Source organism: Coniosporium apollinis (genome assembly GCF_000281105.1).
Source record: "Coniosporium apollinis CBS 100218 chromosome Unknown supercont1.6, whole genome shotgun sequence".
NCBI lineage: Eukaryota > Fungi > Ascomycota > Dothideomycetes > Coniosporium > Coniosporium apollinis.
Window position 1 is genome coordinate 104,701 of NW_006913268.1, and position 14,278 is coordinate 118,978.

Here is a 14,278-nt window from a genome sequence, read left to right on the forward strand (position 1 = left end):
CATCCTTTCACGCTGTGCGGGTGAAATCAGTCCCAGTCCCAACAACTGCCAGGCTGCTGCGTGGTCAGAGTATGTAGGTGTTGAGTTTCCACGAACCTCCATCTTGAAAGCATTTACACTTCGTAGTCTACCGGTACAGGAATCATCATGATCGGAACCTCGTTGTGGGAGTACATCTTCATTCGCGGCTGTGCCATAGGCCTTCACTTTATTGCTCCCCTCAGCTTACTCTATTGCTCCATTGTCCTGTTCCTGCGGGCTATTGGGATACACGACTACCGCTACCCGTTGATACTTGAAATATGGCTTCTGGCCGAAACTGCATTCTTCCTTTTTGTCTACCTTCCATTCAATTACTACCTCCAGCGCGCTGCTACACATCCGGAGCTTCCTTCTCGCGACGGCCGCCGGGAGCTCTTCAGAAAATGCCACGATAACGTCCCGGATCCCCAGCGGTACTTATCGAAATGGTTTCTCAATGCTTCAGCTGAAGACATCAAGCGGGAAAATGTCAAGGAATTTCTGCGGTGGGCATTTCTGAACAAAGGCGAGATTGACGCGGCGGATGAGGAAGAGCTAGACGAGTATGTTGAAGGGCTTGAAAAGCTTGTGGGCAGGCGCTTTGAGAAGGGGAGAGGAGAGGCAAAGTGCCTCAGATTAACACTTGACCGGGTCGATATGTTGCATCGAAGTTTGGCATGGTACATGGTAAGCGTGAAAACTTACAGTGCTCTGCAGACTGCTCATGACACTCGGATGAAGAACCAAGATGCTGACTTAGATCTTCTAGTGTGTTTTCGTCGTGGATACGTTGACCTACCTGCGCATGCTATATCACTCTTTTCACTTTCATCGTCTACCCTTCGGTCGAATCCTAACCGTCTTTCCACTCCGGCCGCTCACCGTTCTCAGCCGAAATCGCACCCCAGCTAGAACCCTCACCTACTGGCACAGGCCGCATACATCGAAATCTAGGCTCCCGATCCTGTTCATCCACGGTATCGGCATCGGACTCTACCCGTATGTTAGATTCCTGGCGGAACTAAACTCCGATGATGAGCTGGGCGTCTCCGATGAGGAACTTGGTATCATCGCGGTGGAGATCATGCCGGTGAGTTTCCGGATGACCGGCCCAGCTTTGCAAAAAGAAGAAATGTGTGAAGAAGTCCGGAAAATTCTCGCAAAGCACGGATGGGACGAATTTGTCTTGGTGTCGCACTCGTACGTATCTGCCTTGCGTCCTGTGCCTGCAGCTTGAATCATGCACTGACGGTGTGGACCGATGAAGCTACGGAAGCGTGATATCCACACATCTGCTCCATGATCAAGATCTTTCTAGGAGGATCCAGGGCCTCGTGCTGATCGATCCGGTATCTTTCTTACTGCATCTCCCTGATGTCGCATTCAACTTTGTTAGCTCTCCCATTTCCTATTGCCAATCACTTTTCCACGACAGGAAGCTGCTGATGTCACGTAGATCAAGCGGAAGCCCGTGCGCGCTAACGAATACCAACTGTACTACTTCGGCTCCAAAGACATGGGCGTTTCTCACACGCTATCCCGCCGGTTCTTCTGGAGCGAGAACATCCTGTGGAAGCATGATATCGAGGACCGGCATGTGACTGTATCGCTTAGTGGAAAAGACCTAATCGTGGACACGGATGCTGTAAGGCGGTACCTGACCGGAAAGAGCGGCTTCTCGGATTCTGGAAGCTTGCTTGCAGAAGGTTGGAGCAACGGAAAGTGGAGGGGTAACGGACTAAACGTGTTGTGGTTTGAGAACCTCGACCACGCGCAAGTGTTCGATCTTGCAAAGAACAGGCAGTTGCTAGGAGATATAATACGGGGATACTGTGCACGGGAAGGTAGATAAATTTCTCTAGTTTTATAGATAGCGAGTCCTTAAAAGTATAGAAAAAAGTATTATAGTTTCTAAAATAGACTCAAAATTAGAAAGCTAGTAATATTTCTTTCGTACTAGATAGAATTATATTAGTTAAATACACTTTACTAAATAGCTTATAAGTTTTTTATAAGTTTTTTAAATAAATTCAAATATTAGAGAAATTTATTACTATTTGGATTAGTATTACTTTTACTTAATACTAAATTTTAAGTTTTCTATATTAATTTTAAGCTATAAACTTATTATAATTTAAACTTAATATTTCTTAGTATTTAGATCTTCCATTATTCTAGAGTTATATAACTAAGTTATATATTTTACTTATAGAGTATTCTTTCTATTTTTCTTACTATACCTTCTAATTATATTAAATAGCTTATATTAATCTAATAAATTAAGTTTCTATATTAAGCTTTTCTATATTATAATGAAACTAAGAGAGAAAATAGTGCTAATATTTTTTATATAGTAAACTACTACTAAAATATATAAAGAATTTCTAGTATTAGACCTAATATATTAAAGAAAAGTTTACTTCTAAAAAGCTAGAAGGCTAATAAAAAACTTATTTTTAAAAGTACTTAGTATAGCTTAATGTAATTTAGTGCTACTTATTTAGTAACTAAAAAAATTAGAAAAAACTTTAAGTCTAATTTACCTAGTAGAAGAGGTAGATTTACTAGAGCTAGCTTAATAAATAAAATTTTAATAAAAATAGTTATTAGTTACTTACCTTCTAAGTTTATTAGTACTCTACTTCTTTATACTAGAGCGTGAAAGTTAAGTACTAAAGAATAGAAATACTAAAAAGTTTCCTTACTAAGCTACTTACTAAGTAGCGCTTACTATTCTAAGTAATTTGGATAATTAGTATAATAAGGTGCTATTACTAGATAATAAAGGTTGCTATAATAGTTAGGGTCCTAATTAAGGAGATAGGGAATAGTACTAAGATATAGTTAATAAGGTGAGGATTAATATTATATAGTGAGATTAGATCAAGTTATAAAGAATACTAGATTCTTATTTGAGTTAAGCACATCATTCTAATAAACAAGAACGGTGTCTCCTATATACTACCTAGTACTATCTATAGCTAGCTATAGCTAGTAGTGCTAGCACTACTATCCTCTACTAGTCTTACTATCTATCCCTAATCACGTGGTTCCTTCTACTAGTAGTGGCTAGTAGTCACGTAGTAGCTAGCCTATACTAGCTATTATTCGGCCTTATACTAGCGGCGCTAGTCCTATCCTATAAGGTTGTAATACTAGCCCCTCCCTTTAAGGCACTTTGTCCTTAAAGGCTCGGGCCGGATAATATAAGCTACAGAGCGCTAGTATTAAAATACTATCTCTTTACTATACCCCTAGTTTATAAAACTCTTTCTATAAATTATAAGACTACTTCTATAGAGCGAGCTAACACTCTTACCGCTATTCTCCGTATTACTAGTCCTACTATACCTACTCCGTGCTCTTGTTATCGAACTAATAAGATAGCCTATAAGGTTAACCTTACTATAGGCTATTATACTAAGTGCATTATAAAAGGTTAAAAATATAACCTAGTAGTAACTTAGGCCGAGTATCCATCATTCCTTCTATAATTACCTACTTACTTACTTACTACTTATTAGGGGCGCAGTTGCTTAATAAGCGAGAATGTCTTTATAAGGAGTATAAGAAGGCCGAAAGTGCTTTATTAGCCGCTATTTCCTAGAAACTTTAGGCTAAAGCTAAATAGAGACATTATAAAGAGAAAGAGTCTAAAATAGTCTATTAGAAGCTCACCTCCCTTAACAAAGTCCGTAAACTAGAAAGCAGGTAATAATAACTCGAATAAGAGTCTAGTGCCTTTAACCTCTTCTTAATTCCTAGCAACCTCTCTTTATCGCCCGCTACTTAGGTGGAGTTAGACCTCAGCTTTCTATCTACTAACTTTAGTTATACCTCTTAATAGCCTCTTTACTCCTATTAAGATTAGTACGTAGTTTCTATATATTCTTTAAGTCGGGGTAGCCTTTCTATTTTATAAGGTATCATTATACACTATTATTAAACTTAGTGCTATTATCTAGGATTCTTTACACTTCATATTATCCTTCTTATTCTATTAGGTAGTTATCTAGTACCTTAGCTAACACTAGTACTTCTAGAGGGGCCGGTTCTAATAGTAAAATATAGAATACTAGGTGTATCTTCATTCCCTCTAGTAGTTTTAACTTATAGCTTATATCCTTAATGTTCCTAATAATCTTAAAAGGTCCTATCCTAATATAGTCCAGTTTTTTGCTTAGCCTTATTATCTTAATGTTTTTCCGGAGGAGGTAAACTTTATCCCCCTCTTTAAGTATAGGTCCCCTAGATCTATATTTATTATAGTAAAATACTAATCTTTGTAATAGAAACTCGATATCTTTCCATAATTCTTAGTATATCTATTACATTTCTTCTATTATCAATCTAGCTACTTCTACTAGAGTCTAAAATCCTTAGGGTTTATAGAATATCTAGGCGTGATATCTATAGTTCGCGTAGAATAGTATTTATCCTATTATCTCGTTTACGCTTATATTATATACTAGCTATACTAGCGGTAATAGTAATACCTAGTTCGTTTATCTATAATCCACGTAACCTCTTAAGTACTATTCTAGTACTTAGTTTATACGCTTAGTTTATCTATCTATTTGCGGATAGTAAGCTATTAAAAGCTTATAGGCTAGTCCTAACTATACTGTAAGCGAGGTCTAGAAATTCGATATAAATAGCTTATCCCTATCTAAGATAATTTCCTTAAGTAGGCCTTATATTACTATTACATTCCGGAGGAAGGTGTAAACTAATTCTTTAGTATTAGACAATTTCTTATATAGTATAAAGCGTACTTCTTTTTTTAATTAATCCATAATAGTAAGTACAGAGTCGTATTTCACTTTTATTAATAGTTCTTTAGAAAGAGGTAATTTAATAATAAAATCTATAGCTATCAAAGCCTATAGCTATACCGGTATTACTACTATTTTCATTAACCCGTACGGCTTATGCTAGGTTAGCTTCATCTTATAGTATAGATTACACGCTATAATATATTCCTCTACTTTCTTCCTAAGTCTTAGGAAGAAATAGATGCGGCTAATTGCTTTAACTATCTTATAGATCCCGCAGTACCCCTTAGTAGATCTATTATAGTACTATTAAATAATCTCTATTCATTAGGTTAGTAGTACATATACTAGTTCTTTAAATAATAACAGACCTTTATCTATTTATTCAAAACCTTTAAGGGTTTTAGAAAGTGCTCTCTAAGCATAAGCGTCCTACATGTATACTTTCCAAATCCGGTTCTTAAGGTCGTTATTTACAATCGCTATAGTAGCCGCTAGTATACTTTAATTATAAGTGATTCTTCTATCTAGATATTATTCTAAAATTAAGCTAACTATCTATAGTTTTTCTCCTATGTAATCTAGTCTTCTACTAAAAGCGTCTACTTTCGCGTTTTCGGAGCCTTTATAATAGTGAATTTCAAAATTAAATATCGATAATTCCTCTAACTATTATACTTATCGGCGGTTTAACACCTTTATAGTAGTAAAGTACACTAGATTCTTATAATCTATAAATACTTAAATTAGATACTTTACTCCCTCTAGATATACCCTTTATTACTTAAATACTTTAATAATAGCTAGTAGCTCTTTATCGTGGATTTTATAGTTTAGTTCTAGTCCACTAAACTTTCGCGAATGAAATACCACTAGATGCTAACATCCTTCATTATTCTATTAATTTAGACATGCTCCTATAGCTAGGTCTAAAGCATCCATCTTAATAATAATTACTTTTATTAGGTCAAATATTATTAGAACTAGTTTTATACTAAACTGTTCCTTTAGTATATAAAAAGCGTTATCAGCTTTCTTACTCTACTAGAATCCCTAATCTTTCCTCGTAAGATCTATTAATAGCACTACTATTTAGAAGTAGCCTTATATGAACTTTTAGTAGAAATTCGCTAGTCCTAAAAACAATTACACGTCCTTTACTAACTTCGGTGTAGGCTATTTAAGAACTACTTATACTTTAGTTTTATCTATCTAGATACCGTAGTTTATAATAATATACCCTAAGAACTCAATCTCCTATTAATAGAATTAGCTCTTCTTTAGTATAATTCGTAGGTTCGCCTACTAGAGTACCTCTAAAACCTATCTAATATATTATACATATTCTTCCTTAGTTTTCGAGTATACTAGTATATTGTCGAGGTAGACAACCACAAACACATCTAGGTATTCTCTTAGAATATTATTAATATATACCTAGAATATAGCGGGAGTATTAGTAAGTCTAAATAGTATAACTAAATACTTATAGAGTCCGAAATAGATTCTTATTACTATCTTCCACTCTTTACCTTCCTTAATTTAAAACTAGTTATATACTCCTAGAATATCAAATTTCGTAAACTATCTAGCTCCTTAGAGTTAATCCTATAACTCCGAAATTAGAGGTAATAGATAACTATTCTTAATAGTTATATTATTTAGTCCCTAATAGTTAATATATAGTTATAACTTCCCGTCCTTTTTAGGTATAAATAGAATAGGGTATCCTACGGGTGACTAGGATTCCTATATAAATCCTTTCTTTAGATTTTCATCTAGGTACACCTATAGCGCCTCTAGCTTCTCTAGTAATAATAGGTAGATTACTAACTTCCCTAGTGTCTTACCTTCTTAGATAGGTATTATATAATTCTATACTTAATATACTAGTAGGGCTTCCTCTAAAGCCTTATCCGTAAATAACCTCTTATAGTCCTTATATTTATCTAGAATAGATAATAGGGCTATAGTAGACGCAAGCTCTCGTCGCTTACTCTATAGAACCTATATTTACTTAGGATTCTTCCGAACTTCCTCTATTAGTTCTTTAGCCGAGATTACGCATATCTTAAGGCTATCTTCTAGCGTATTCTCACTCATCTAGACTAATTTTCCCTTAGAAAAGTCTAGTATTTAATAGATTTAATTAATTTTAGAATTCGTGTCCTTAAGCTATAGTAATCCCAGTACTATGTTGTAGGTTCCTATTACTATAATATCAAACTATATATCCTTAATATAAGGTCTAATCTTTAATCTAACTATCTTAGTTTCTTAGTCTACTAATCCCTAATTATAGCCTAAAGGTTAGCCATCTACTACTATTACTAGGTAGGCGTTAAGCTTATACTATAACTACAGCCTAGCTTCTTATACGAACTATAGTAATATAAAGTTCGCTATAGCACCTAAATTAATTAGTACCTTAGCCTATATTTAGCTAATCTTAACCTACACTTATAGGTTTCTAGCATATTTTATTACTATAAGGGTGTGCTTACAGTATCCTACTCTAAGTACCTAAGTGCCCTTACACTTATTTAAAAGTCTTTTAGTAGGCGCTTCTATTAACCTTTTAGCCGAAAGGCCTCCTAGTTTTTTAAATTAAAGCCTTCCGAGTTAGAGCTCCTAGAGCTCTCGTCCTTAGCTAGAGTCTCTATCCTATTATACTAGAATTTACTTAGATTAACCTAGCATCCTAGATTCACTTATAGATCCCTAGCCGTAAATTCCTATCGTAATACTATAACTTTCTACTAAAGTCCCCTAGTAATATAGCCTCCCTTAGAGGTGACGTATCCTCTATTCCTAGTAAATCTTGCTTCTATAGGCGGATATTCTTATATAATATTATAGTATTTATATCCTAAGCGGGGTATACTATCTAGTATCTACCCTAGCTAGCGTATATATTCTATAGCTATAACTAGTTGTTCTAAGATAAGGTCGTAGATTTCTTTATATAATTCGCTAAAACTAATAGCGGATCTCTACTATACTTTATATATAGTTATACGGATCTTAATCTTCTAGAGTTTTTCTTTAAACTCTAATTATCCCGCTTATTCCTTTATAAGTTTATATATATCGTAGTACGCCTAATACTATACCTTAAGTGGGTATCCTCCTATAATAAGGCTCTATTCTAGTACTCTTCCCTCTAGTTCCTTATCTAGGACTAGGTTTAAGATGTTAGAGCCAAATTCCTCTTCTAATAACTCTTCTTCTAATAATATAGCCTCTTCTTTAAAGAGGGTTCTTAGTACCGTAGTAGGTGCGACTAGGCCTACCGTCTATAAACCTTAGTAGCTAGATTCCGCTTAAACTCTTTCCTAAATTAAGAGCGGTTGTGGCTCCTCGCGCATAGAAGTCCTCTAGCTAGGCTTCTTCTTAGTAACCTGCAAGGCCTATTCTAATTATAGTGGTTTTAGAAACTATCCTAATCCATTCTTATCGCTTAGATGTATTTAATACCTATTATTATAACATATAGTCTAAAATATAGCCCTATAGTAAGTTATAGTAGTAGCTAGCTTACCTAGCTTCTTCGGGCTGTTAGTCTTTACTAATAATTGCGTTTTCTTTAGTTACCTACAATCTTAAGCGATATATCCTATATAATCGCAGTTAAAGCATTTTCCTATAAAAAGGCTTCCTTTATCCTAAGGATAATCCTTATCCTTATAAGGGCGCCCCGCGTCCCCCCTATAATCTTTTCTTAGGAAAGCGTCCCGAACGTCGTTCTATTACGTTAAGTTCTATAGGCCTAAGCCTATACGGATCTTAGTTATATTAGGTAGGGTGATTCTATTTACATCCTACCACCACTAGCGCGTTATAGTCTTTTTTTTCTAACCTTTATTCGTACAGTCGATTATTAATTCTAATTAATATTAAAATTATTTCCTATAGGCGATCTAGTTAGTCGCCTCTAACTAAGTTATCCTTAACATTTTCCTTTAATTCTTAGTAGTACTATGCAGTTAAAGCTATCTTATCCTATAAGGTGTTTGACGCTACTAATTAGAACTAGGCGGCGTAATTAGCTACTAACCCTCTCTAGATTAAATTTATTAGTTCTCTTTCTATAGTATATACCGCGTTAATGTCTCTAAATACTCGTCGTATCTTTACTTTAAATAAGAGCATATTAGTAAATAGTTCTGTTGTTTCCTAGAACTAATTACGTTCGTCGTTCTCAAGGAAGTCCCTAAGGTAGGGTTAGACCTATTTAAATACACATCCTCTAAGATATATAATAATAAACATTACTTCATTTTCTTTCTAGAAATATTCCTAGTTATACTAAATATACAGGTCGCATTAGAGTAACTATAAGTTAAGCTTATTACGTTCTCTATTATATTTATCTAGTACCTTAACCTTAACTAGTTTAGGTGCTAGGGGAAGCGGTAGTACCTATCCCCTTAATAGTCTAGTAGTCGATCCTATAGTAGATATATTAACGTATTAATCTTAGATACTCTACTAAGATAGTGCTCAAAGTATAATAAGGTGCTATCACTAAATAATAAAGGTTACTATAATAGTTAGGGTCCTAATTAAGGAGATAGGGAATAGTGCTAAGATATAGTTAATAAGGTAAGAATTAATATCATATAGTAAGATTAGATCAAGTTATAAAGAATACTAGATTCTTATTTAAATTAAGCACACCATTCTAATAAACGAGAACGGTGTCTCCTATATACTACCTAGTGCCATCTATAGCTAGCTATAGCTAGTAGTGCTAGCACTACTATCCTCTACTAGCCTTACTATCTATCCCTAATCACGTGGTTCCTTCTACTAGTAGTGGCTAGCAGTCACGTAGTAGCTAGCCTATACTAGCTATTATTCGGCCTCATGCTAGCGGCGCTAGTTCTATCCTATAAGGCCGTAACAATTAGAATAATCTAGATAATTAGAATAAATGAGGTAATTAAAAGAGCTTAGATAATTAAAATAATCAAAATATATAGAGTATTTAGAGTAAGTAATTTACTCTTTCTATTAGAAATAACTAGAATTATATACTATCTCTTTATAGTTATACTAATCTTATTTAAAAGGCTATAATACTTAAAAAATAGCTATAGAAGAGCTCTATTTTAGTAAAGTAAGTTAGTATAAAAGTATATATATAGTTTAGCCTATATTAGGAAAAATTCAGGCACTTATAAAATTAGCTATTATCTAAAATATTTAAGATACTCTAAGTGTACTTAGAATACTTATAATTAATTAGTAGTACTCTAGATATCTAGAATAGCTAAAATATCTAAAATATCTAAATTATCTAAATTATCTAAAATATATAGAGTATCTAAAATAGTTAGTACTACTTAGTAAGTAAAAAATCTTAGAGTTTCTAGTCTTTCTTAACTTTTATATTCTAATATAAAGAGCTAAAATATTAATAAATTTTAATAAGTAAGTAGATAATATCTATTCTATTAGAAGCTTACTTTTAAAACTAGTTTTATTATATATACTCTCTATTTAATTAGTTAAATTAGACTTTAGGCTTTTAGTTTTATTTTTTTTAGCTACTAGCTAAATATAGTAAGTCTACTAAAAGTAACTCAACTCTAGCTTCTAGATATTCTAGATATTTTAAATATTTAGAATAACTTAAATAGTTTAGATAATTTAGAAAATCTAGATATTTAGAGTACTCTAAGTATTTTAATATACTTATAAGCTACTTATAAGTAGGTAGAGTTACTTAGAGGCTCTAAGTATTTAGAGTAGACTCTAAGTACCCTAAGTAGCTCTAAGAACTAAAAATTCTTTACTAATATAAAAGTTCTTAATATTAACTAAACTATCTTCTTCTTAAGATATTACGTAACTCTAATAGTTTCTAGTAGTAAGAGTACTAGTAGTTTAAGTATTCTTAATAATTTAGACTAGTACTAATTTTCCGAGTAGCTAAAGATTTCCTAATAGAGAAAAGGTTAATTACTTATTCTTTAGCTACTATATACTAATTATTCTCATTTTACTTGAGATTTATTAGTAAAATCACACTATAAATCACGTAATATACTAAAGGAAACTACTATAGAGTCTTTAATTCTCTGGAGCTTTTAAACTAAATAAGTTCTTATTTATACTCTATTCTATACTAGTGGAATCCTATCTCTTACTCTAGTAACAAATAAGCTATAAGTAGCTAGTACTAGATAGAGTAATAGAATAAATAAAATAATTTAAAATATTGACTCGCTAATACTCTATAGATAAAACTAGTAGAAAAATTTCAGCTTGATAGCTTAGATTATAAATAAAACTTTATAATTTAATTTCTAATTTCTCTCTTTCTAATATTCTTCTTTAAATACGTAAAGCTTGAATTCTCATAAGAGTTCTATTATATAAGAGTAATTAGTCGCTAGACTCAGCTAACCTATATTACAGTTTAAACTTCAAGTTTTTTAGCATTTAGATCTTCGATTATTTGAGGGTTATAAGCTTTATATAAAGAGTTTTCTCTTTATTAGTATTACTATATCTTCTATATCTTCTATAATCTCTTATATATTAATCTAGTTAGTTAAATACTATAATTGTTTATATTAGAAATTAAACTTCTAAGCTTCTTACGTATTATCTAAGGTATTAATCTGGAGTTTTAATTTAAGATTTACTTACTAGAACTAAATATAGAACTAGTATTATTTCGTATCTTATTAGCTATAACATACCTTTTAGTGCTAGCTAATTAGATTCTATCTATTACTAAGATAGAGAATAGATTTCTACTAGTATAGAGTACTATTATATAAGTAAGAATCGAATTATTATAGAGTTTCTAGAAGGATTAAGATTCTATAGTATTATAAGTAAGAGATTTAAGTATAGACTTAGGTAAGTGAATTATCTATATCTATAGAGGTAAGGTATTAAGGCTAGACTATTAAAATAGTAATATGACTATAGTAATAAATTATATAAGACTAGATAGTATATAGAACAAGTCTAATACTACTTAATCCTGTAATATAACTAGTAACTAACTATTTCAAGATTCTTAAAGCCTAATGTATATAATCTATACTAACTTCTATGTAATAAAACTTCTATACTACTATATATCTCTCTTATCTAGTAGCTATTCTATAGCTACTTTAAGCTTCTAAAGAAGTAGTATAAATAAACTACTAAATCTATTAAAGAACTATTTCTAAATACTACTATTAAAACTTGATACTATTAACTCTTAATTCTAATAGCACTCTAGCTTATTTCTTACTCTCCTAGAAGTGTTTTTCTTCTAGCCTTATAGATAGCTTCTTAAGTCTCCTACTAAAGCTTTTACTTAGTAGTAGCTTTCTACTTCTTCTCTAAAGTTATTAAAGAGAGTAGAGCTAGTTTCTTAAATCTCTTAATCTTACTAAAAACACTCTAACTAAATCTAAAGCTAGTACCTAAAGTACTTTTAATAGATCTACTACTAGAGGTAGAAACGCTCTCTATAGGCTTAATACTACTAGAAATATTCTTCTTTAGTCTATTACTATGTCACGAACCGCGATAGATGACGCGGAATAAAGGTAATTAGTGCTAAGCGTCACGTGAGGGACTAATTACTCAAGATGCTAAAATAGGCCTAATTAGTATAATTAGTGTGATCTAGAATAAATCACACTAATTAGGGAGATCATGGTGCGAGGCATCGTAGTATATAGGTAGCACTATTCTCGTTTATTAGAACGGTGTGCTTAACTTAAATAAGAATCCAGCATTTTTTATAACTTAATCTAATCTTACCACATGATATTAATCCTTACCTTATTAACTATATCTTAACACTGCTCCCTTTCTCCTTAATTAGGACCCTAACCTTTATAGTAACTTCTATTATTATAAGGTAACCCTTATTACACTTTAAGCACCACCTTTGTGGAGTACCTAAGAGTCAACTATATCTACTAGTGGATCTGTTAGAGGTACGGCATTAGCCGACCCTAATAAAAAGAGTGTTAAAGTCAAGACCCCTAATAAGTATTATAGAGAGCGAGGAGGACTTAACATGTTTCTTCTCTAATGCAACCTCTATATCTAGTATTACTAGGAATGCTTCCAGACGGAAAGCGAGGTGATATTCGCCACTACCTACTTACGCGGAAAGGCATTTAGATAGATCTAACCGTTCCTTAAAGACTTCTTGGAAGTTAGAGTAGCCGATAGGAATAACGAAACTAAGGCAATCTTCGGCGATTAGAAAACATTTAAAGTAAAGATTGGCTAAGTGTTTAGAGATATTAACGAAGAACGTACTACGGAACGAGAATTGATAAGCCTAAGGTAAGTAGGGGCTATAGCCGCCTACACCTCTTAGTTTTAGGAATTAGCCGCCGCCATAAATTGGGACAACCACGCCCTAATGGTGTAGTACTATCGAGGATTAAAAGACGATGTTAAGGACGACATTATTAAAGGAAAAAGACCTAAGGAATTATAAGATATAATCGATGTATCTATCCGCATTAATAACCGTCTATATAAACGACGTATAGAAAGGAAATATCGAAATGCACTAATTGCGGTGGGCAGACAAGACCTCCCGGCTCCTAGGAGCAAGTAACCCTACTACGGGCTCCAACTAATAGACCTTAATGCTATAGAGAGACGTCCGGGACGTTTTAATAAGTAGCGATCGCAAAGAGAGTAACCACCGCCCTTAGGCAAGAAACCTTTCGTGGGAAAGTGTTTCAACTGCGACCGTATAGGACATGTGGTATAAGACTGCAGGCAGCCGGAAAAAAAGCAAGTGTTAGCTTAGACTAATAGTCCCAGAAAGACCGGATAACTAGCCACTATAGTAGCTAGCCACGATACTATATTCTAGACTGCATGCTACGATAACAGGTGCTAAACACACCTAAGCGACAAAAATGGATCGGGATGATTTCTAAGACTACTACAACTAAGACAAGCATTACAAGTTACGAAAAAGGAACCTAGCTAGAGAACAGCTATATTCTAGGGCGTATAGGCGAAGATCCTAGTTGCATCTATTACGGTACTAAGCACCCTCTCTGAGGAAGAGGCTGTACTATTAGAAGAAGAGTTATTAGAAAGCGAGACTAACTCTAACATTTTTAATCTAGCCTTAAATAAGGAGCTAGAAGAAAAGGTACCGCTACAGAACCCTATTACTAGTAGGTATCCACCTAAGGTATAGAGCTAGACGTACCACGACGTATATAAACTTATAGAGGCCTAAGTAGAATAATCTAAGTTTAAAGAAAACCTCTAGAAAATCAAGATAAAGTTAACCGCATATAAAGTATAGTAGAGATCTACTATTAGCTTTAGCGAACTATATAAAGAGATCTACGACCTTATTCTAGAATAACTAGTTATAGCTATAAAGCGTGTATAATAGCTAGGGTAGATGCTAGATAGTATGCCCTACCTAGGACACGAGTACTATAATATAGTGCGAGAACATCCGCCTATAGAAGTAA

The 14,278-nt window shown here is 33.4% G+C and overlaps 1 protein-coding gene across 1 annotated transcript; it reads left to right on the top strand.

The window, feature by feature from the left end:
- Positions 1-147: 147 nt before the first annotated feature.
- On the top strand, positions 148-1,873 carry W97_01668 (uncharacterized protein; the record flags this gene model as incomplete). The annotated part of the gene is made up of 4 exons (XM_007779573.1): positions 148-708; positions 791-1,221; positions 1,289-1,412; positions 1,478-1,873. 4 exons carry the CDS (start codon positions 148-150, stop codon positions 1,871-1,873), a joined length of 1,512 nt encoding a protein of 503 aa, XP_007777763.1.
- Between the last annotated feature and the right edge of the window lie 12,405 nt (positions 1,874-14,278).